General features: G+C 47.0%; 1 protein-coding gene across 2 annotated transcripts in view; it reads right to left on the bottom strand.

Annotated features, from left to right (window-relative positions):
• ITGA2B (integrin subunit alpha 2b) overlaps positions 1-22,051 on the bottom strand; it is a 52,013-nt gene extending 29,962 nt beyond the window's left edge. For both annotated transcript variants that reach the window (XR_007246214.1, XM_048516421.1), the window contains exons 1-10: positions 21,866-22,051; positions 18,021-18,151; positions 15,628-15,725; positions 11,306-11,471; positions 9,029-9,078; positions 8,105-8,150; positions 7,131-7,262; positions 4,814-4,861; positions 3,832-3,875; positions 1,361-1,411 (exon numbers count right to left, since the gene is read on the bottom strand). Coding sequence is in view for 1 of the 2 variants with exons in the window: in XM_048516421.1 (XP_048372378.1) it covers positions 1,361-1,411; positions 3,832-3,875; positions 4,814-4,861; positions 7,131-7,262; positions 8,105-8,150; positions 9,029-9,078; positions 11,306-11,471; positions 15,628-15,725; positions 18,021-18,151; positions 21,866-22,050 (951 nt within the window). In the remaining variant the exon portion in view is untranslated. The remainder of the gene's footprint in view (positions 1-1,360; positions 1,412-3,831; positions 3,876-4,813; positions 4,862-7,130; positions 7,263-8,104; positions 8,151-9,028; positions 9,079-11,305; positions 11,472-15,627; positions 15,726-18,020; positions 18,152-21,865) is intronic.
• Positions 22,052-25,239: the final 3,188 nt, after the last annotated feature.

Here is a 25,239-nt window from a genome sequence, read left to right on the forward strand (position 1 = left end):
ATGGGGCTTAAGGTAAGTGGGGAAAGGCCCTATGATGCGCCAAAGCAGGACAACCACTTCCCCATCTGTGCAAGGTGTGGCAAGTCAGGGGTTATGCCCTGGGTGCTGCTTGAGGGAGGACGCCAGGCAGCCCAGACCCTCCCACAAGCCCCCCCCCACCCCCGACAAATTGTGCCCCTATTCTGAACTCCACAGGGAGGTCGGGTGCAACTGTGGTGTTTGGGGATGGTGGTGCAGTTCAAGACTGACCCAAAGTCCAGTTCTGGAGGTGAGCCAACAGTATAAGCCAGCCAGGTGAGCCAGCCAGGCCGGAGTCGGCAGTTCAGGGCTAGGCTTGGTCTGGCTGGGTGGGTGAGTGGGTGGAGCCTGCAGATTAAAGCTAGACCCAGCTGAGCCCAGACTTAAACTGTGCACCCCACATGGAGTCGGAGGGGGGGCATGCATCCCAATGCTTGCCCGGGCGCCATCTTTAGAAGATCCACCCCTGCATCTGTGTCTCACCCTTTGGCACTGTCTGGACCAGGTCTGGACCAAGGAAAACATGAGTAGGGGTGCCAACCTCCAGATGGGGGCTGGAGATCTCCTGGAATTGTAATTGATCTCCAGGTAATAGAGATCAATTACCTGGAGAAAATGGCTGCTTTGAAGGACTGACTCTACATCAAGACCGCATCACCCCATATGTCCCTGCACGGCCTCTTCGTTCGGTTGAGGCCAATTTACTGGTGGTCCCTGGCCCCTCCATGGTGCGGCTGGCCTCCACGCGGGCCAGGACCTTTACGGCTCTGGCCCCTGCCTGGTGGAACACTCTCCCTCCAGCTGTCTGGGCCCTGCGGGACCTTGGTGAATTCCGCCGGGCCTGTAAGACGGAGCTGTTCCACCAGGCCTTTGGAGGGACCAGCCGCTGAAGGTGCCCCCCCTCTTTTGGCTCTTTACATCTGGGCCCCTCTTCATCTAATGGGACTCACCGTCCCTCCCTCTTGGGGAGGATTTTAAATATGGGGTTTTGTTGGACGCCTCTGACTGTTCTTATTGCTGTTTTTTAAAGGTTTTAGCAATTATATTTAAAACTGTACTGAGATTTTATGTTGTACACCGCCCAGAGCCCCTTGGGGATGGATGGATGGATGGATGGATGGATGGATGGAGGGAGGGAGGGATGGAGGGATGGAGGGATGGAGGGATGGATGGATGATACCCTACTGAGGCCCCTCCCCTCCCCAAATCCCACCCTCCACAGACTTCAATGGCAAATCTCTATGCATTTCCCAAACCAGAATGAGCAACCCTAGGAGGCAGGCAGGCAGGCAGACAGGCAGGCAGGCAGGCAGGGGAGATGTGGTGAGGACCGGGATATTACCTGTTCACTAGGGAGGGTCTGTATGACCTTCTTGAAGGACAAAATTTCAACCTGCCGTGGGAACAAGGCGAGAGAGACAGCTTCTGTTAGACCGATGGATTGCAGCAGGCCCTGATATCAGAGGTGGGATCCAGCAGGTTCTCACAGGTTCCCAAGAGTAGGTTACTAATGATTTGTGTGTGCTGAGAGGGGGTGACTAATTGGTGATTTTGCCACGTGATTTTTGCCTTAGTTACGCCCCTCCTCTCAGCAGTAGCGCGCAGAACTTGAAGCAGTCTAGCAGGAGGTGCACCAGCATGTGTGGCAGCCTGCGCCTGCGTGCATTCGTTTCCCGCCCAAGGACCGGCACAGCGGCTGTGTTCTTGCCACAGCCCCACCCCCCCTCGAATGCCTGGCCACCGCCGTGCCCCGCCCAGCCCCATTGGCGCTACGCCACAGTTTGAATCCCACCACTAGGGGAACCTGTTACTAAAATTTTTGGATCACACCACTGCCTGATATATGTAACAAATTTATAGGTGCAGATGCCAATGGATCTAAAATCAGGCCTGACACTTTTTTCTGTTCATCTGGGAAATGTTGATATAGTTTCTATCAATTTTGTGCATCAGATCTTGGTGTTTGCTATGTATTTATTTATTTGTTTGTTGATTTGGTATACCGCCCAATCCCCAAAGGGCTCTGTACCTGGGCAAAGCTTGCTCTGTTTGTAGCAACTCTGGGCAGATCTCAAAATCTTAGAGCCACCAATGAAGGTCAGAAACCAGAGCAACCAACAACAGTTGAGGCAAGAGAGGTAGAAACCCGCCAGGTATGGGAGAAAAGTGACAAAGCACAGAAGCAGTTTGGGTTTATGATTTTTAACAGAAATCCCCCGGAATGCCCGGCCACGCCCCCGTCGTGCCCCGCCCAGCCCCATTGGCGCCACGCCACAGTTTGAATCCCACCACCATGGGAACCTGTTACTAAAATTTTTGGATCCCACCACTGAGTGTCACCTGTAATGTCACACACTACCCTCTTCCTTATGCACTGAAATGTTCTCACTACGTGGTCACATTACCTATAGAGACACATGTCTGACCTCTTGTAGGTATATGTATCACTTATAATCTCAGGTATGATCTGATTGGTGTTAGAGACAGCACCTAAGCAACTTCCTAACGTTCTGGGATGAGCCTTCAGGAAGGCGACCCAGAATCATTCAGGAGTTGGTTCTTGGTGGTTGTGTGTGTGTGTGTGTGTGGGTGTGGGTGTGGGTGTGTGGTGTAATAGAGGGAGCCAAAAATGCAACTCACATGACCCACACAGATTAAGGAGAACGCACGTGGAATTTGCATATTCTCTGTTAATGTCCATGCAAAGAGTTCTTGTGAAGTTCCCTGAGATTTTACTTGGAAACCAAAGTGTAGTCATCCCAGAGAGGTTGACAACAGAACCATTCGTGGGGTAGGGCAAGGACAGCATGGAGGGAGCCCCCCAAATAACAGGGTGTCAGCAGAGGCGTCTCAGCAACAAGACCCATCCTGCAGGCATCCCTGCCCCACCCTCTGGCACTCTCTCTGGGCTTCTTCCGTCTTTGTGTGCAGAAGGCCGCATGTTCAACCCACAGCACCTCCAGTTTAAAGCACCAGGCAGGAGGGGATGTGAAAGCCCCCAATTTCAGGTGCTGCGGAGCTGCTGCCAGTCTGACTACTAGGCAATACCCTGATGGATGAGCAGCCTGGTTCGGTATACAGCAGCTTCGAATGTCCAGCGCTGGTCAGTTTGGAATTCATTTGGGATTACTTGGAGGGCTTCAGTTCTTGCCTCTCCTTTCGGAAAGATTCAGTTCTGTGGATGTGTAACCCCCCATGCTCAGAATGGGTTGACCCAGAAAGGGGTGGAGACTCAAAGCAGCAGAAGGCTGCAGAGCTCATGTAGTTTGGAGGAGACGAGGCTACCAGGTGACTCCTCGGACCTCGATTCTGCCTTCCAAGCCTTGGAACACCTTGTTAAGGTAACTGCAATGTTGTTGGGAACTACTGGGAAGGGAGTTGTTTATTTTTGCTATGTTGTAAATGTTGGAGTTTATTGTTTCAGGGTTTCTTTTTGTGGTTGTGATGGGTGAGAGTTCTCCTGGAAAGCTTCATCATGTTGAATCCTGTTCACCAAGCCCTTGGAGTCTTCTTGTTTCAACCCACTTTGCAAAGCAGCTAAATTGGACTTGGCATTGTGCAGCATCAAATATATGGACTTGGTCCGATGCAACCTTGGAACAGGACCTTGAAGTGTGATGTTAAATGTTGATGTTTGATGTTATATGTTAAGAAAGTAAAGCATTTTGTTTTTAAAATTTGTTGTTGCAAACTCCTTCCAAGTTCTGCCCCACAGAACCCACAGATAGAGGTTACAGATGCCCAGCAGCAAGACCAGACGCCGGCCCTGATGCCTCTCTTTCAACTCACCTCTGGGATGCATCATGTACTCACCACTCCTTTCGTTAGACTTTTGTTCGGAACACCCACAACATATTCTGCAAATAGGAGAGCCGTCTAAGACAGTGGTGGCGAACCTATGGCACGGGTGCCAGAGGTGGCACTCAGAGCCCTCTCTGTGGGCACACGGAAACAATCGCCCCCACCCACCCAACACACATATAGGCTGGCCTGGGCCGCTGGGCTCAATTATTAGCATTAAACCTAAGACCTAGTTTTGGGGAAGCAGTGTCGGTAACCCTGTTAAGCGCTGTTAAACCCCACTGATTTTCATGCGAAGAACTAAAGCGTGATCCTTCACCTGGGAGTAAGCTCAGTTGCTGGCATTGGGGTTTGCTTCTGAGTAAACCCTCCTAGGGTCGTGATTCACCCGTTGGAAGAGTTACACGGTTGCTTCAAAGCAAAGCCACTGACTACCACCAAGCTTACTCCCGAGTAACGCATACCTCGGACCCAACCGTTTTTTTCTAAACTAAAACCTCATTATTCGGGTTAAATTGCCGTGTTGGCATTTTGCGATAAATAAGTGGGTTTTGGGTTGCAATTTGGGCACTCGGTCTCGAAAAGGTTCGCTATCGCTGGTCTAAAAGATGCAGGAATCCCCCAGAGAACAAGGCTCAGCTCTTTGGACCTGCCGCCCACCTCAGCACCTGCTGGAGACTGAGCTGTTGATGGGCACTGGAGGTCAAGGTGCTGTGGTTGTTAAGAGTGGGGAACAATCCTAGGGTCTTAAATCATGTTGGGGAGGCTAGAACAGAGTTGCTGCTTCCTAGAGCAACCCACAAAACACACTAATGCCACAATTGCCATTTTATAGATAGGGTGGGGGCAGGACTGGCAAAAAGTGTCAACAGTTCAGGATCAGAAAAAGAAATCTCAGCCTTGAAGCAGAAGGAGGAAGCGCCTTTCAAAATGTCCTCCAGTCCTCTTGTCTGCCTCCTGCCCCAATTCTGCCCTGCCCCAGCCACGCCCTTACCTGGTGACTGCGCGTCTTCATTGAACTCCCCAAAAGCCACTGAATACCCTGCATGGAAAGATGATTACATGCCAATTTTATGAAATAGTGGTCTTTTCTGCACAGCACAAATAAAATGTCTTGCAGATGTCACCCCCATGCTCAGAATGGGTTGACCCAGTAAGGGGTGGAGACTCAAAGCAGCAAGAGGCTGCAGAGCTCATGTAGTTTGGAGGAGACAAGGCTACCAGACTCGGACCTTGGTTGTTTAAGCCCTTAACACCTTGTTAAGGTAACTGCAATGTTGTTGGGAACTACTGGGAAGGTAGTTTGTTTTTGCTATGTTGTAAATGTTGGAGTTTATTGTTTCAGGGTTTCTTTTTGTGGTTGTAATGGGTGAGAGTTCTCCTGGAAACCTTCATCATGTTGAATTCTGTTCACCAAGCCCTGGGAGTCTTCAGGAGCCAACCCACTTGCAAAGAAGAATTGGACTTGGAAATATCAGAAGACTGTAAATATAAGGACTTGAAAATGCAACCTGAACAGGCCCTTGAAGTGTGATGTTTAATGTTGATGTTTAATGTTGTATGTTAAGAAAGTAAACCATTTTGTTTTTAAAATTTGTTGTGGCCACTAACCTGGATAGCTTTAAAAGGGGCTTGGACAGATTTGTGGCAGTTTTTGCTTTGTGGCAGTGCCCACAATTTTCTTTGTGGCAGTGCCCACAGTTTTTGCTTTGTGGCAGTGCCCACAATTTTCTCCAGCTTGTGATTCATGCCGCTCGCCGTTTGGTGAAGGTTTCCCTCAGAGGTTTCCTCTGGTTGCAGCTCAACTGCAACCGTGTGTCATTTTCCCCTTTTTAATTTCAGTTTTGAGGGAGGGGTCTTCAAAGCTTCGATGGCTCACAATATGTGCATAGTGCAGATTCTTAAATCATGTAGTCGTAGCCTCAAAGACACCTTATTCGTGTACTTTTTACACAGAAATGGTGGGTAGATATGCTGAGGAAAACTTTCACTAAATGGCAGGTCGCGTAAATCACAAGTGGGGAGAAATGGCGAGAAATCGGGGCGGGAAAAATAAGACATTTCCTGCTCTCCACACAGCCAGCAGGAAATGCTTCGACTTTGTCTTGGGGGAAAACAATTGCTAGTTTAGCATTTTTGCATAAAAACCCAGCTTGAGCAGAAATAAAATGTGCTGAAGATGTCTTGGGGAAAAGCTGTGTGAACTTTCTCCCCAAAACACTTCTTTTAACAAGACATTTTATTTATGCTATGCAGAAATGGCCTACGTCCAGCAATGGGATTCACATAATTTAACGACTGGTTGTTTACAAGCACCATTTTAACAACCGGTTCTGCCGAAGTGGTGCGAATTGGCTGAATCTCACCACTGCCTACGTCTCACCCTGGATTTCCTGCATTTCATGACCCACTGACTTACAACTTTCTTCTTCACAACCTCACATATGTCTGTAGCATATGCTCCTCCTGTCAAGTGAGGATCCCACTGCAAGAGTCTGACAAAGCAGGCTCTAGTTAGTACATGAAAACTTCAGCTAGAGTAAAATGTGAAGTCTTTTTATGGCGCTACAAGACTTCTGTGTATTTTCCTTGCAAAATGCTCGGGTCCCCAACCTTGTTGAGTCTGTGAGGATTTTTGGAATCGTGAGGTCAGGGAACATCAACATGGCTGCTTTGTGGAGGAAGGGAGGGGCTAGTCATGCTGGGGACCAGCGTAACGGACTTCTGGGAAATCATAAATATATAACATCTTTGCACCACAGTTCTGCTTTTGGGGATTGAAAGTGACATTCTGCCCTCCACCTTTTCATATTCATTTACTTTCCCATCTGGTTCTGTTCTTTGGGAAGGGAGAGTTTTGCTAGGGCAGGGGTCTGCAACCTGAGGCTCTCCAGATGTCCATGGACTACAATTCCCATCAGCCCCTGCCAGCATGGCCAATTGTACATGAAATAGTACATGAAAACTTCAGCTAGAATAAAATGTGAAGTCTTTTTATGGTGCTACAAGACTTCTGTGTATTTTCCTTGCAAAATGCTCGGGGTTCCCAACAATGCTGGCAGGGGCTGGTGGGAATTGTAGTCCATGAACATCTGGAGAGCCGCAGGTTGTAGACCCCTGCAGGGGCACCTGTGTTCTATTTCCCAAACCCAGCACCAAGGGGGATCAAGTTGCATGGGGGCAGGGAGAGACAGGGGCTCCCCTCCTGGCTGAGACCATCCCCCAAAGCCCTTTGAACACTCAGCGACGGCCACCTTCCCCCTTTCCCCAGCTCCTGTAGGATCTGCAGAAGAAAATGGCAGCAAACTAACCCCGGTATGCATCATTATAGCTTCTGTCCATGAAGTCCAACGTCACTTGCTCTTGCCCCACAGTCCATAACAACAGAGGAGACTTTGGAAAGCTCGCAACCACTGCAGACAGGTTGACCGAGTAGACCAGACCTAGAAGAGAGAGAGAGGAAGCGTGAATGCTGATCAAGAAAGCTTGGGCTTTCTTTTTAAAAATAATGTTTAATTTCCCCCCCATAAAACTAAAATCGATCATAGCAAAGCATATAACATGGGGAGCTTGCTTACATCAGTCATCTGATTTTCCAGCATCTTAAATTCCCGTTAATAGTTTATCCTTATCCTTGCCCACATAATCAATAGTATTTCAATCAATCAATCAATCAATCAATCAATCAATCAATCAATCACGCCTTTATTGGCATAAAATCAAGATAACACAAGCTCATATATGTAAAAGACGATTCGAGCAGAGAAACATTTGCACACTCATGTAGATATACTTATGACGTACTAATATAGTATAAATAGTGCAGTTAAGAATAAATAAAACAGGAATCAATTAACACTTTAAAATGGTTGTCAGGAATAGAGTTACCGTACTTCTAAGTATTTCTAATTATCCAAGTCACTGATTTATATAATCCAGTTAAGCTTTCCATCTTATTTCATACTCTGCAGAGGGTTTTCTATGTACCAAAGATGCCCATTTTGCCATTGCCGAATGTTCAGTTAACTTATTCATTCATTCTAGTAAAGGGGGTGTGTGTGTGTGTCTGCTTTCCAATTGCAGCCGGTGTCACCACATATATCCCCCCTTTTGGCATGTTGTTTGGCAAGATATTCAATAACATACTTTGCACAGGCTCACAGAATTCACCTACCTCACCTGGCATGATAGCAGCTTAGGAATCTGACTGAACGTGCATTTGCTATCCTATTCCTATTCCTGTCCTACCCCAGCCCCCTGTTCACAGCCTACCGCAGGAACTCACCTCCAAAGTAATATCCACCAGGTGCTCCAAGCAACAGTCTCCCAGTCTGCAAGAAAAAGAGAAGAGGGCAAAAGGCACTGCCAGGAAGCTACAAGCACACCACCCACCAGGCCCAGGGGTGGCATGGTTGCTTGGGGCATCTCACACAGGGGAATTCTGCGAGCCTGTGAAAAGTATGTTGTTAAATACCAGTAAGACCAATGCATGCCAGTTCCCCTCAGCTCTGAACACTCATGGAAGGTACTGTTCAGAGGTGGGATCCAGCAGGTTCTCACCAGTTCCCGAGAGGGGGGTTACTAATTATTTGTGTGTGCCGAGAGGGGGTCACTAATTGGGTCTGCCTTTCAGTTAGAAATTCCATTAGGTCCAAAAATCATAAAGTCCGGTTGTTTCCTATGTGGCTGGTTAGCGAAGGTAGAAAATGGGATCATTCTCCCTGTTGGGCTGTTGCAAAAACATGTTTTAGAAATATGGTAAAGTTCCTTGTTTAAGGAAAGTCTCCTTTTGATTTCTAGAAACAAAATTAAGTGTTTGAAAGTATTAAGTATTTGACAGGCAGTCGATTAGAGGAGAAGTCGTTGTTTCTGTTGGCAGCAGATGATAGGACCTGCTATAATGAGTTTAAATTACGGACAGAAAGATACCAGCTGGAAATTAGGAACTTTTTTTTACAGTAAGAGTTTTTTACAGTAACAGAGAAATTATTAATGCCCCGCCCCCGGAATGCCTGGCCACGCCCCCATCGTGCCCCGCCACGCCCCATTGGCGCTACGCCACTGTTTGAACCCCACCACCACCACGGGAACCTGTTACTAACATTTTTGGATCCCACCACTGAAGGTACACCAAAGTAAACAAGCATTGCAGAGAATCCCACGTTGTTCCCGTGTCCTCCTCCTTGCTCCTGCCCTGGCCAAGACTCACCTCAGAGACGGCAGAGCTGAACCCCACTTCACAGTAGCGCTTGTCGTTTCCTGAGAAGGAGAATCAGAGAGGGGAGAGGGAACAGAGTGAGCAGGCCTGGCGTTGTGAGAGAGGAAGAGACCCTTTGTCCCACTGAGGACAGCCGGGCTTGCTTGCATTCCTTTCAGTTCTCTAACAGTTGCCTCTGATTTTATTCCTATGACAACTTCTGGGGTGAGAGGGGGGATATTTGGCTTTCTGGGCAGGGGCCGGGGCATTGTAATCTTGCTGAGTAAAGAGTACACTCCCGCACATGCCAGCTGGGTGACCTTGGGCTAGTCACAGTTCTTCGGAGCTCTCTCAGCCCCACCCACCTCACAGGGAGTTTTTTGTGAGGGGGGAAGGGAAACGAGTTTGTAAGTCCCTTTGAGTCTCCTTACAGGATAGAAAGGGGGGATATAAATAATCCTAGAACATAAGAACATAAGAACAAGCCAGCTGGATCAGACCAGAATCCATCTAGTCCAGCTCTCTGCTACTCGCAGTGGCCCACCAGGTGCCTTTGGGAGCTCACAGGCAGGAGGTGAAAGCAAGGGCCTTCTGCGGCTGCTGCTCCCGAGCACCTGGTCTGCTAAGGCATTTGCAATCTCAGATCAAGGAGGATCAAGATTGGGAGCCATAGATCTACTTCTCCTCCATAAATCTGTGCAAGCCCCTTTTAAAGCTATCCAGGTTAGTGGCCATCACCACCTCCTGTGGCAGCATATTCCAAACACCAATCACACATTGCGTGAAGAAGTGTTTCCTTTTATTCGTCCTAATTCTTCCCCCCAGCATTTTCAATGGGTACCCCCTGATTCTAGTATGCCCCCTGGCTCTGTCAACATTTTCTATCCCATGCATAATTTTATAGACTTCAATCATATCCCCCCTCAGCCGTCTCCTCTCCAAACTAAAGAGTTTGCAGCCTCTCCTCATAAGGAATCCTCCTCCTCCTCCTCCTCCTCCTCCTCTTCCTCTCCCTCTTCCTCTTCCTCTTCCTCTTCTTCTTCTTCTTCTTCTTCTTCTTCCTCTTCCTCTTCCTCTTCCTCTTCCTCTTCCTCTTCCTCTTCTTCTTCTTCTTCTTCTTCAGTATTACCCACAATTTGTTGGAGATCAAGACAGAAAGGATTAGGACCACTTCAGTGGCGTCCACACAGCCATGTTCTTCCACATTCCTTTGGGTGTTGCTGCAAGCCACAGAGCGCCCTCGTGGGAGTGCAACCTACACTGCCCTGGTCACATCTCTCTGCAGTCAGTTTTTGGATTGTACAGAACCTATCTGGAAATATCTCGGCAAAATGGGGAGAGAGATGGAAAGCAAATAGGCAGCAACGTAGTTCAGACTCCAGTTTAGGCATAAAAATGGAGCTAAATCTCCACCCAGAAGTGACCTTTGTCAGAACCAGATGTGGAAGACAAACAGCCACTAGCAATCTTACAAACCCACTTATGTGGGAGTGTGTCATTAGTTCTGTATCAGTCTAGGGCAGTGATGGCGAACCTTTTCGAGACCGGGTGCCCAAACTGCAACCCAAAACCCACTTATTTATCGCAAAGTGCCAACCCGGCAATTTAACCTGAATAATGAGGTTTTAGTTTAGAAAAAATGGTTGGCTTTGAGGCGTGCGTTACTCAGGAGTAGTCGGTGGCTTTGCTTTGAAGCAACCGTGCAACTCTTTGAACAGGTGAATCATGACCCTAGGAGGATTTACTCAGAAGCAAGCCCCATTGCCAGCAACCAAGCTGACTCCCAGGTAAAGGATCACACTGTAGTTCTTCGCGTGAAAATCAGTGGGGTTTAACAGCGCTTAACAGGGTTACCTACACTGCTTCCCCAAAACTAGGTCTTGGGTTTAATGCTAATAATTGAGCCCGGCGGCCCAGGCCAACCTAGATGTGGGGGGGGGGCATTTCCCTCCACCTGATGAACTCTGTGCGCGCGTGCCCACAGAGAGGGCTCTGATTGCCACCTCTGGCACCCGTGCCATAGGTTCATCACCACTGGTCTAGGGCAGGGGTAGGGAACCTGCGGCTCTCCAGATGTTCAGGAACTACAATTCCCATCAGCCCCTACCAGCATGGCCAATTGGCCATGCTGACAGAGGCTGATGGGAATTGTAGTTCCTGAACATCTGGAGAGCCGCAGGTTCCCTACCCCTGGTCTAGGGTAAGAGTTCCAGGCAGGCTTTCTGCATGCAGCTGATTTCAGGCGTGGGGAGAACAAGACCTTCCCCCCCGCCCCCCAACTGTACTCACCAAAATCTGTGGCTCTGTACACAGAGTGGACTCTGATGTCCCGGCACGGAGAATATTCCACAAAGTGCTGCAGGCTGTTTGTGGCCACAAAACAGGTGCCCACGGGGGTCTGGGTGGCTTCCTCCTGGCCATCGACAGCATTCCAATGCAGCAGAGGGGCGCAGGCCTGGGGGGGGGGGGAGCGGAAGCAGGTTACATCATTCGCCACCCCACAGCTGAATGATTTCAGATGGCTGTGAATGAAGTACAAGTCAGGCAGCACTCCTGACTGATAACTGTTTTCAAACCCCCCCCCCCGCCCCCCACACACAGAGGCATCTTCTTTCTAAGAAGTTAAGTCAACGATGGCGAACCTATGGCACGGGTGCCAGAGGTGGCACTCAGAGCCCTTTCTGTGGGCACGTGTGCACAGAGTCTGTCATGTGGAGGGGCGGAAAATCACCCCCCCCACACACACACACACATATATCTTGGCTGGGCATAATCGTTTTGCCTGGGAGTAAGCTCAGTTGCTGGCAATGGGGCTTGCTTCTGAGTAAACCCTCCTAGGGTCATGATTCACCCATTTGAAGCATTGCACAGTTGCTTCTCCAAGCTTACTCCTGAGTAACGCCTTTCTAAATGAAAACCTCAATATTCAGGTTAAATTGCTGTGTTGGCGCTTTGCGATAAATAAGTGGGTTTTGGGTTGCAATTTGGACACTCGGTCTCGAAAAGGTTCGCCATCACTGAGTTAAGTGTTCTTCTCTTCGTTAGCTAGCAATCTTTTTAATCATTTTAATAACATAATATTAATATATAATAATATTTTGGATTTATACCCCGCCTTTCCCTTCTGTAAGAAGTCCCAAAGCAGCTCACAAACTCCTTCCCTTCCCGCTCCCCACAACAGACACCTGGTGAGGCAGGTGGGGCTGAGAGAGAACTGGGACTGGCCCAAGGTCACCCAGCAGGAATGTTGGAGTGGGGAAACAAATCCAGTTCACCAGATTAGAGCCCGCCACTCAATGTGGAGGAGTGGGGAATCGAACCCGGTTCTCCAGAATACAGTCCAGTGCTCTTAACCACCACACCACTCTGGCTCTTTGAATCAGTGTGTTGACATCTCTTCTGAAGAATAATCTGCCAACACTTCAGTTCTCAAATAAATATGCCCGTAGCAGAGTAGTCAGGGTGCCAGTCTTGGACCCGAGAGACCAGGTCCAACTCTGCCAGGCAAGCTCGCTGGGTGACCTCAGGCCAACCTCACCTGCTCAGCCCAGCCCAGCCTCGTTCTTGGGTGGACAGAGTGGAGGAGGAGGAGACCTGTTTTGGGTCCCCAAGGAGAGAAAAGCAGAACAGCAACTATCTAATTTAAAAATTATTATTATTATTATTATTATAAAACAGTTATACACAGTAAACAAGATCAATATGCTGGATTTTGTATTACATCACACGTCGGACACTTCCCAAGCATCTAGGACTGTGTGATGTATCGACGAATAATGCGTGCAGAGCCGAGTAGGGTGGCCTTTTGCAGCTGACATATGGTGATTTTGTCAGCGCCGATTGTTTTTAAGTGCCGTTCAAGATCTTTAGGCACTGCACCCAGTGTGCCGATCACGACTGGGACCACCTTTACTGGTTTGTGCCAGAGTCTTTGTAGTTCAATCCTTAAATCCTCGTATCGTGTAAGTTTTTCCAGTTGCTTCTCATCAATCCTGCTGTCACCAGGAATTGCAACATCAACTATCCACACTTTCTTTTTTTCCACAATCGTGAGGTCAGGAGTATTGTGTTCCAAAACTTTGTCAGTCTGAATTCGGAAGTCCCAGAGTAGTTTTACGTGTTCATTTTCAGTGACCTTTTCAGGTTTGTGATTCCACCAGTTCTTTGTCACAGGCAGATGGTAGTTGTGGCACAAGTTCCAGTGAATCATCTGAGCAACAGTATTATGCCTCTGCTTGTAGTCCGTCTGCGCGATCTTCTTACAGCAGCTAAGTATGTGATCTATTGTTTCGTCTGCACTTGGGATCTGTAGTTGACTTTTCAATTCTGGCTTTGATGGCGTTTGTTCGAATTGCTTGTTCTTGGGCTGCAAGAATCAAGCTCTCAGTCTCCTTTTGCAAAGTTCCATTTGTGAGCCACAACCAGGTTTTTTCCTTGTCAATTTTGTCCTCAATTTTTTCTAGGAACTGTCCATGGAGAGCCTTCTTTTGCCAGTTTTCTCTTCTGCTTTGCAGTGTATTTTTACGGTATTCACTCGTTGTCTTTTGCACTTTGAGCAGTTTTCTGCTGTTGACTTCCATCAATGTTGGTTCTTCACTGTTTTTCACATAATCTGCCAGTGCATGTTTCTCTTCTTCCACCGTTTGTTTCACTTGCAGAAGCCCTCTACCTCCTGATTTTCTGGGTAGGTAAAGTCTGTCAACATCACTACGCGGGTGTAATGAGTAGTGGATTGTCATCAGTTTTCTTGTTTTTCTGTCCAGATCATCCAGCTCTGCTTGCGTCCAGTTCACAATTCCAGCAGTGTATCTGATGACGGGTATGGCCCAGGTGTTGATAGCCTTGATCGTATTCCCGCCGTTTAATTTGCTCTTCAAAATTTTTCTGACCCTTTGGACATATTCTCTGCTGACCACATTTTTCACATGTCCATGCTTGATGTTGTCCAGCTGTAGTATTCCCAGGTATTTATAGGATTCAGGTTGATTGCACTTTATGGTTTTTCCATTAGGCATCTCTATGCCCTTACTGTCAGTTATTTTCCCTTTCTTCAATGCCACTGTGGCGCATTTGTCCAAGCCGAACTCCATACTAATGTCATTGCTGAAGATTCTGACTGTGTTGGTCAGTGACTGAATTTCAGTTTCTGATTTTCCATAAAGCTTAAGATCATCCATGTACAGCAAGTGGGAAATTTTTGGTGAATTTCTTGCAGTTTGATAGCCCAGGTTTGTTTGTTGTAGAATTGTTGACAGTGGGATCATTGCAATGATGAACAACAATGGTGACAGTGAGTCACCCTTAATAATAATAATAATAATTATTATTATTATTATTATTATTGTAGTAGTAGTAGTAGTAGTAGTAGTAGTAGTAGTAGTAGTAGTAGTAGTAGTAGATTTCACAGCTGCCAGATCTTTAGCTGGTTGCTGGCCTTCATTACAATTTGAGCCTCACCCAGGAAGTTGTAGTGTATCGGCGTAGTATTTGTGCGGATCCCAGCAGGGCTGCCTTCTGAATTTGACAGATGTTAATTTTGTCAATTCGGAGATGTTTCAAGTGCTGCCCTAGTGTTTTTGGGATGGCACCCAGAAATAATAATAATAACAACAACAACAACAACAACAACAACAGCAACAACAACAACAACAACAACAACAACAATAATAATAATGCTGTGAAATCTACAACAACAACAATAATAATAATACAACTTCCTAGGCCTCTGGGTGAGGCTCGAATTGTAATGAAGGCCAACAACCAGCTAAAGATCTGGCAGCTGTGAAATCAACAACAACAACAACAACTACTACTACTACTACTACTACTACTACTACTACTACTACTACTACTACTATTATTATTATTATTATTATTATTATTATTATTATTATTATTATTATTATTATTATTATTATTATTGAGTATCCATGACAGAAACCAATTACATGTGTAGCAGTAAAGGAGCGGTTTCTCCACTGGACAATATGCCATCCTTCCCTAGAACAGCAGCCAACTAAGTGTGAAGAGAAAAGGCCCCCATTCCTGGAGCCAAGTCTCCATTCCTCCATCGGACTTGGAGGGTTATTCCCACATTGAAGCCACAGGCTCTAGGACACCTACAGGAGGAGGATTTACCGTGTTTCCCCGAAAATAAGACAGTGTCTTATATTAATTTTTGCTCCCAAAGATGCGCTATGTCTTATTTTCAGGGGATGTCTTATATTTCTGAATTCTGTTCGTCAGGCATGCTTCCAAACAAAAACTTTGCTACGTCTTACTTTCGGGGGATGCCTTATATTTCGCACTTCAGCAAAACCTCCACTACATCTTATTTTCAGGGGATGTCTTATATTCGGGGAAACAGGGTATTATAGGAATGTTAGCAGCTAGTTGCATATTCTAACTGCAAAGCAGATGAAAAACCAGTGCTTTCTTACTGTAAACCAGACTACAATTTTCAAGCAGATCCATCAAAAGTCAGAGTTTTCACTGGCAGCCTTTTATTTCTGACTTTTCAAAATATTCAGGTGAATTTCTGATTCTTCACTAACTTTTTTCCTATCCTCACCATCTTAGTTTCTTGGAACAGATTGGCGTATAATACTCACCAAGATGTTGTCTTTCCAGGAGTTTACAGATGCTCCAAACCACTGCTTGGACTTGAAGGTTCTCACAGTGGTGGTCCCGCGCTTGCCTGTACGGTCACCTGGTCAGCAGGAAAGAAGCAAGACCTGAGAGAGGGAAGGCAACCACCATGGACGCCACATCCTTTCCCTCAGTAGGTCTACACTCAGCTACCCCAGTAGGCAAGGGATGCAATCACCTCCCAGCCCCTCACTCACGGGGAAGAGAGACGGCCAGCAGAAAGATGCTCCGGGCAAGCGATTCAAATACCCCTGCTTGAAAGGTCTTGAAGATCCTTGAACGTTCCAGTTTGATCAAGGAAGCCCAGAAACGTTGAAGACAAAAACTAAGCATTTCAGGGGCGGAGAAACCCGGGTACGGAACCTAGGGAAGTCACCCCCTTTTGTTGTCTTGGCCGTCAGGTTAATTAATTCTGAGGCTTGTTAGTTGTAATGGTTAGGTTTTCATGTACTGTGGATTGATATTTTTGGTCATTGTTAGAATGTTGTGTTATTTGATGTTATGTTATTATTATGCTGTGAAATGTAAGATGCTATTGTACTGTTACAAATTGTTACGATGCTATTATGCTGATATGCGTTAGTTGTTAACCTGAGATGTTGGACCAGTGTCACGATTTGTTGTAATTGATGTTGTTTATGCCTATTGTGTTGATATGCTGTTGTTATTTACTATGTTGTACACCGCCCTGAGCAGAGGTGGGATCCAGCAGGTTCTTACCAGTTCCCGAGAGGGGGTTACTAATTATTTGTGTGTGCCAAGAGCGGGTTACTAATTGGGTCCGCTTTTCCACCTCCACGCCCTCGCCTCCCCAAGAGGCATCCTGCCTTTGAACGTGAAGGTTCCGTATAGCAATTGCGATTAATAATGTAATTCCCTGAACTGGGTTAATCCCTTCCAGGTACTGCAATTCATTGATTCTCAGCCTTTCGTACCTTTTATCTCACCAGTCCCTATCAAAGAACCTGTGTGTTTCACCATTGCTGTGTTCAGATTTGTGAGTTGGAGCATTTTCTATAATGTGATGATGATTTAGAAATGACCTGGTGCAAAAAAATTTTCTGGGGTCATGGTGGGGTGGCTGCCCATTGGGGGGGGGCATCCAACTCAGGTTTTGCCCAGGGCTCAGGTTTGCCTAGGTATGCCTCTGCCCCCTTTGCTGAGGGGGGCGGGCTGGCGAGGGAACCTGTTACTAAAATTTTTGGATCCAACCACCGGCCCTGAGCCCTTTGGGGGAGGGTGGTATATAAATTAAAAGTCAAATCAAAAATCAAAATCAAAAGTGTTAGCTGAAGGTTCCTTCTGATGACTCTGTTTTGCACAGGATTTGGGGCTCAGGTACACCCCAACTGCTGCATTAAATAAACACACAAAGCTCCCTTTTTACCATCGGAGCCTTGTTCTGTTTACTAGCATTGTGGGATGAAAATTGTATCGATGAGAACTCAGGGAAAACTGAGAGGAAATATATCTGGATCTAGCCCACATGCTGCAAAGGACAGGGAAGGGATACTGGAATTATGATGAATATATAATAAATTGGAATATATTATGTAGCACGCCACTAAATGAGTGTTGCATTCGGCCAGCGTAGTCCTGGAAGTGCCGCCTTCTTCCTCAGATCCAAGTCTGGAATGAAATCCTCAAAGCTGGACATTCTATTGCTTGGAGCTACCGGGTTTTCACCTGGCTGGAATGCTGGCCTCTTTTCTGAGGTAAACTTTCAAAGACTGTTTCAAGTCAACAGGCTTATTTCAAGACTTTTCTTAGTGCTCAACACGCCTGGGGTTACGTGACACAAAATATCCAGTGACCTTTCTTTGGGCTCTGCTCCTGTGCAGAGTGTGGGGATATGGTTTCTATGGTCCTAACGCCACCATTTTGAATATGAATTTATTTATTGCAAATGGCAACCGTCTTCCATATAGTGATTACTTGTAGAGCAGATGCAAAATGCAAAGCTTCTGGGGACAACTAATCCCCACCCACCTAGACTTCAGAAGCTCTGCTGATGCTGCTGGAGATAGCCAGCCCTTGTGGTTTGTTTAGACCAGTGGTTCTCAACCTTCCTAATGCCGTGACCCTTTAATACAGTTCCTCATGTTGTGGTGACCCCCAACCCTAACATTTACCCATTGTGGTGACCCCCAACCCTAACATTTACCCATTGTGGTGACCCCCAACCCTAACATTTATCCATTTTACAGATGGAGAACCCTGATGCAGAGAGTCTTAGGCGACCCCCGTGAAAGGGGCGTTCGACCCCCAAAGGGGTCCTGACCCCCAGGTTGAGAACCGCTGGTTTAGACTTTATTCTTACCAGAAGACACCAGTCTTTCCTCCTGGGATCACTCACCTTCAGCATCAAACTGAATGGGGGTGCAGGGGTTGCCACTGGGATTCCAGGGACACAGGTAGACTGCGCCCCCCTCCAACACTCCAGGCTGCGACGTGTTGGCCCGAGGGGCCCCTACCAGCACGTTCATTCTAAAACAAGAATACAGAGCAGCATGGAATGGCAGACCGCTTCCTCTTTTGCAACTGGCTGCAACGCTTCAAAAGATCTGGACCTGTTGCAAGAGCTTCGCATTAGGCAAGAAATCAGCTCAAACGCTCAGGAAAAGCCACAACGCTTTTTTCCTAAAGTCAACGGAGGAGCTGGTTTTGTAAAGCAGATTCCTTTCACAGAACTCCCCTCTGGCTGTTAAAAGGGCTGGCGGCTCAACGGATTCAAATAATTTAACAACCGGTTGTTTACAAGCACCATTTTAACAAACGGTTCTGCTGAAGTGGGGCGGACCCGCTGAATCCCACCACTGGAGACAAGTGGTGGATAATTATTTTCATAAAAGTAAATTTAGCCTGGATTCTCTTTTCATTTAAGCCAAGACCTATGTTATCTGTCCGAGCGTTGTGGAGGTCACTTGTTTCTGGGGGCAGATTTTAGGCATCTATAAACGGCAACAGATGGTTATTGTTGATGTATTTGCTATCATGGAAGGTGAGCACAATTGTAATTGTCTTACTTAGGTATCAAAATGTTCTGGGCTACCTCTGAGCTCCGGCTATTGTGGGGGAAATGAAAGGGGGGAAATTTTCCATAATGGAGCATGTTGCATCGCTGGGTTCGATGCTCAGCATTCAGCATCCACAGGCCTCAAAGGGAGAGCAACTCCACAGACAGCATGGCCAGAATACTCTACAGTGAGGTGGTTCAGCAGACGTGGCCACTTTACAGACACACACATGGCTGCATTTGTTAAAAAAATGTGCCTTAAAAGTCCAGAGGTCAGGCCCAGCACAAGAAAGGATTTTATGGCAATCAGTGATTTGGAAAAGGTTGCTGGGTCCAGGGGTCTGCAACCTGTGGCTCTCCAGATGTTCATGGACTGCAATTCCCATCAGCCCCTGCCAGCATGGAGAGCCACAGGTTGCAGACCCCTGGTCGAGATCAAAACATTTTAATATATAAAATGTAAAATGCTGAACAGACACAACAAGGTTGATAATAATTAGGAAGTAGATTTGAAGTGAAAAGTGTAAGAACGCAAAATCTTCTGATTATACAACATGGGTGTAAACCTCGTTGAAATCCAAGGGTTTTAATGCTGAGTGCACATGCATAGGATTCTACCTGCATGCCTAATAAATAAATGGTTAAATATATATTTTATCCTGCTTTTCTGTGGAAAAGAGGCTCAAAGTTGCTATGTAGATGCCTTAAATCAATCCCATTTATGACCACTTGCTATAATCTTTGAGAACTCCTAGAGAAATCCCAGTGGACTGGAGGAGGGCTAATGTTATCCCCCATCTTCAAAAAGGGGGGAAAGGAGGACCCTAATAATTACTGTCCAGGCAGCCTGACCTCAATACCAGGGAAGATTCTGTAGTGGATCATTTAACAGATGGTCTGCCAGCACTTAGAAGGGAATACTGTGATCACAAAAAGTCAGCACGGATTTCTAAAAAACAAGTCATGCCAGACCAATTTTATCTCTTTTTTCAATAGAGTGGCAAGCTTGGTAGATGAAGGGAATACTGTGGACTTAGCATACCTTGATTTAGTAAAGCTTTTGACAAGGTGCCCCATAATATTCTTGCAAGTAGGCTAGTGAATGTGGACCAGACAATGCTATTGTTAGATGGATTTCTAATTGGTTGACTGACCAAACTCAAAGGGTGCTCATCAATGGCTCATCTTCATCCTGGAGAGAAGTGACTAGTGGGGTGCCACAGGGTTCTGTTCTGGGCCCAGTGCTATTTGATATTTTTATCAATGACTTGGATGATGGAATAGAGCAGGGGTCTTCAAATTATGGCCCTCCAGATGTTCATGGACTACAATTCCCATCAGCCCCTGCCAGCATGGCCAAGTGGTAGGGCTCATGGGAATTGTAGTCTATGAACATCTGGAGGGCCATAGTTTGAAGACCCCTGGAATAGAGGATATGCTAATTAAATTTGCAGAGGACACCAGAATAGGAGGGGGTAGCTAATACCCTGGGGGACAGAGTCAGAATTCAAAATGATCTGGACAGATTAGATAGCTGGGCCAAAACAAACAACATGAATTTCAACAGAGATAAATGTAAGATTCTACACTTAGGCAGAAAAAATGAAATGCACAGATACAGGATGGGTGACACCTGGCTCAACAACACTACATGCAAAAGGGATCTAGGAGTCTTAGTAGACCACAAGCTGAACCTAAGTCAGCAGTGTGATGTGGCAGCCAAGAAGGCCAATGCGATCCTGGACTGTATCAATAGGAGCATAGTGTCAAGATCGAGGGATGTATTTGTACTTCTCTATTCTGCATTGGTCAGACCTCACCTGGAATATTACAGTGTACAGTTCTGGGCACTGCAATTCAAGAAGGATATTGACAAGCTGGAACGGGTCCAGACGAGGGCAACCAAAATGGTAAAAGGTCTGGAATCCATGCCCCACGAAGGGAGACTTAGGGAGCTGGGGATGTATAGTTTAGTGAAGAGCTGTGACATAAAAGCCATATTAGATATTTGAAGAGATGTCATGCTGGTGAGGGAGCAAGCTTGTTTTCTGCTGCTCCAGAGACCAGGAGTCATGGGTTCAAGGTGAAGGAAAAGAGATCCCACCTGAACATCAGGTTCTGGAAGTTGTGTAAAGAGGTGCTGCAAATCAGATTCCCCTCCCTCGCTTTAACAAGCAGTTAGAAAACAGCAGAACCGTATGAGAAAAAGCCACCACGAGGAGGCAGATCTCACCACCCTTTGCTAGAAAACATTGTGAAGAAGGCCCGTGTAAATCTGCTTTGTACGCTCAAGGCTGTCCAGTACAGCATTCTGTCTGCACCAAGGAAGTTTATCAACAGGGAAATCACAACTGGAGTGATCAGTTGACCCGATTTACAGAATTTATATATACATTAATTTATATATAAATTGCCAGTACTACAAGGACCCAATTTTGAGGCAAGTTCAGGTTTGGCGCATTCTGTCGCCCCAAACAAGGTCTCGCCCATCTTAAAACTTATATATAAATATAAAAAGGTACAAGGGCAAGATAAAAGGTACCCAAATAGAGCTGGAAAACATACCAAACAGGAAAATGACAGTTATTCAGGGGATGAGGCGAAGCTTATGAGCAAAACCCTAAAATCCAGGTTGGCTCTCTGGCCAGGCCATCTAAGTGACTGCTTGAGAGGGCACAGACAGACTGGGCTCAGCCTCATCATCGGGGCGGGGGCGGGGGGGAAGGCTGGCATCTCCTCCTGGCTCCTTCCCCACCGAGGACCAAAGCAAAGCCCCGATAAGAGGATTGGCAGGGACTTGGCCAACAACAGTTGAGCAAGCCCTGGGCAAAATGGGTGAAACCTCGCTTGGGGAGACAAAAAGGCTCCAAACCTGAGCTTGCCTCAAAATTGGATCATTTTAGTATAGAGGCAAGCAAAATCGATTGCAGAAGATGGCAAGGGTAGCCTTTTGGAATACTGGGAATTACATAGGCTGAAAAATGAAATGTAAAACCTCGATGGAAAGGAGAGTGAACGTGCTGCAACAAAGCTACGGAAGCCAAACTTCTTCACCCAACGGGGCAGGAGGCAAATCTTTGTTGCTTCTTCAGTCCCAGCTGCCTCTTCACCTTTCCAATCCCCAAATAGGTCTATGAAGTGTGAATTTTCACCATGCCCCACACTACCCCTGTTCCTGCTCATACCTGCCTTTGCTGTCCTGGTAGAAGTCCAAAGCAAATCCAAAATAGCTTCTGCTGGGTCCAGAGAAGAACGTTGGGTCACCAGTGTGCAAGTTGAAGGGCTGCACAAGGGAGCCAAGGAGCAAGCCCCCCACCAGAAAGAGCCAGAAAGGGGCGAGCCGTCCCAGGCAAGCGTGACCCCCAGCCATCTTCCAGCGGCTCCTCCACCAGGTCTTCCACTCCAAGCATTAATATAGGCCACCACCCTCATTTGTAACCACCTTCATGAGACATTTCCTAAAAGCCTTCCTGTCTGCCAGTTATATATTTTATCAGCCCATGCAAGTTTCCTGCCAGCTCCACCTCCCCCATGTAGCAATGATGCACTGGCTGCTCTCCATTACATCTGGGGTCCCCTAATATCAAATGGACCCACCGTTCCCCCCCTTTTGGGGGGACTGCAGGACGCCACCAATTCTGTATTGATCGCTGTATTTAAGAGTTTCAGCATTTATGGGTATTGAAGCCTATATTATTTATTTATAATTTGTATTTTATGTGCTCCATTGGTTTTATTGTCATGTTCTGTCGTACACCGCCCAGAGCCCTTCGGAGGAAGGGCAGTATATAAAATTAATAATAATAATAATAATAAAATAAATCTGGCAGGGACAGGTATTGCCTGTGGAAAGAGCCCCCCAATACACTCTTCCCTTCCTATCCCCACAACAGGAACCTTAAGAACGTACGAAGAACATAAGAACAAGCCAGCTGGGTCAGACCAGAGTCCATCTAGTCCAGCACTCTGCTACTCGCAGTGGCCCACCAGGTGCCTTTGGGAGCTCACATGCAGGATGTGAAAGCAAGGGCCTTCTGCGGCTTATGAGGCAGGTGGGCTGAAGGAGTTTTGAGAGAACTGTGGCTGGGCCAAGGTAACCCAGCAGGCTTCACAGGGAGGAGCAGGAAATTGAACACAGCTTTGCAGGTGGAGCCCACCACTCACGCCCGACAGGGTGGAGCCAACCCTGGCCCTGCAGATTAGTCCGCCGCTTTTCACTACTACCCCACTCTGGTTCTCCTGCGGGCTGCGCTGTCAGAACTCAGCTGCTCCTGCTTTAGCAAACCCAAAGGCAGAGGCTTGGACATTGCTTGTGGTTAATGCACGCAAATGGGCGTGCTTGTTCTATATTAAACCGTGTTTTGAACCTAAGCTGAGCCTCTCGGGGGAGGGCGGTATACAAATAAAATACATTCACGGATGAACAAGGGAGATATGTAGGAGTGGAACTCAAACATTGGGGGTTAAAACCATGGTGTGGGGGGTTATATGTGCCAAAAGAAAAGAAAGAAGACGTTTACAGACATCTTTTAGAGAAACTGCCAGACCCTTCATATGAGAATTGGTGTGTGGTGCGAGTTTGGAATGATGCGATATTAGCACAAATGAACGGAACTTTGGGGGAAAGTATTAGAAGTTATAATAAGGTAAACTGCCCAAAGTATTTTTTTTATATGGTTGGTATCTTCAGTTGAGTGAATGTTTGGAGACCTTAGAAATGCCAGAGAACACACATATTACACAGACAGAAACAACTTCTTTTTCAAGAATTGATAGAATTTGGATCTCGAAGGACTTGGCCTGCAAAGCAAACTGAGTAGAAACCTTGCCATCGACCGCAAGGTCTCCACCCGAAAATGCCACAGCTGAATGGAACGATGCAGGAACTTCAGGAGCGGGGGTCGATGGCCAGTCCATTTCTTTTGGGGACTGTAAGAGAAAAGGGAATGAGCCCCTGCGGCCTGATCCTGGACAGGATCTGCTGCTTTGATGGAGACGAGGTGTGGAATCACAGGGCAAATGCTCTGGTGGGGTTGACAAAAACCCAATGGAGCAACCCAAATTTACCAGGAATCTGCCTTGAAATATTGCCAGGCATTGAAGTGTAATCTTAGTCTCCTCCCAACCGGGGCCTCCCGTAAGTCATGCTTTGGTGGACTTGGGAGTCCTGATTGGTCTGGTCTGACTTCCGTGGGAACCTTCTCCTGTGCTGGTCCCTAGAAGGTTGTCCAGACGATCTCCTGGCAGTTGTGTTGGTCACAAGGCTCCTGGCAGAGAACGATATGCAGTCCAGTGACTTGCCAAACAACTTATCCAAACTACTTGCCAATTGGCCATGCTGGCAGGAGCTGATGGGAATTGTAGTCCACAAACATCTGGAGTGCCATAGGTTGGCCACCCCTGGATCCCCCTGAACGGGGTAAGCAGCCATGATGAGCTTAGACTTGAAATCTGCTCTGTGAAGCTGCCTGGTAGTGGTGATGGTCACAAGGCTCCTAGCAGAGACAGACATGGTGTCCAGGTGCTCTCAATAGCCTGTTAGTGCCCTCCTGGAGGTTAAAAGCGCCTTTCTGGGAACAGCCATATCATTATTTGTACCCATATGATAGCTGCCCTGGCTACCAGAGATGCTGTGGCTGAAGCCCTGATGGTCATCACCTTGTAAGCCTCCTTAGTGCACTGGTCAGCCAACTTGACACGGCCTTTAGCAAGCCTTTATTGGCATAGACAACAATACAGCAATAATCAAAAACGGATTAAAAGCATATACAGTACAGGAAATAAATGTTAGGTCGAAGGAAATCTACTGGCGTTCATTAATTTCCAGGAGAAAGTCTGCCACTATCACACAGAGAGAAGGATCAGGATTGTCCAACAAGTAGTGTAATCTAATTAAATCGGGGAGATCAGGTAAATGTAAAGGAGTAAGATTCACATACTTGGATCTGATTTCCTTGAATCTGAGACAGTGTAGTAATTGGTGGGCCAGAGATTCAACTGAGCCGTCGTTACACGGGCACAATCTTTTAGCCTTTTCTTGCTTATTAAATCTGCCATGTAACAAGGCAGAAGGTATAACATTAAACCTGGCGAGCATTAATGGCTCTCCTTCGAGCAGGGTTTATTAAGCAGTACAGGTAGCGTGCCAAGTGGCCCCATTCAAATGAGAGAGAAAAATACAGGGGGGGGGGGGGTTGTATTGTTGTGCTGTTGTTTATGCCAATAAAGGCTTGCTAAAGGTAAAACTTGACAGGGCTGCCCTGAAGATGTACCTCCCCATCTGAAAGGCACAAGGCCCGGAGCTTGAACTGCTGCTATTGGGGGGGGGGGAGGGGGCATTCCCCAGGGAGACCTGCAATGAAGCACAGGCAGGCAAGGCAGACCACTTCTTAGCAGCACACGAGAACTGCTTGTTTGCCCTCAGTTTTGCCCATTCAGCTCTCAGCTGAGACTCCAAACGTTGGGGGAAGGGAAAGCCCTTTCTTTCAGGGTGGGCAACCAGGGAGAAGTCCCCTTTCCTGACATGCTTTGACTGCAGCTCCAGCTTGGACCCTTCATC

The sequence above is a fragment of the Sphaerodactylus townsendi genome, linkage group LG15 (assembly GCF_021028975.2).
Source record: "Sphaerodactylus townsendi isolate TG3544 linkage group LG15, MPM_Stown_v2.3, whole genome shotgun sequence".
Lineage (NCBI taxonomy): Eukaryota > Metazoa > Chordata > Lepidosauria > Squamata > Sphaerodactylidae > Sphaerodactylus > Sphaerodactylus townsendi.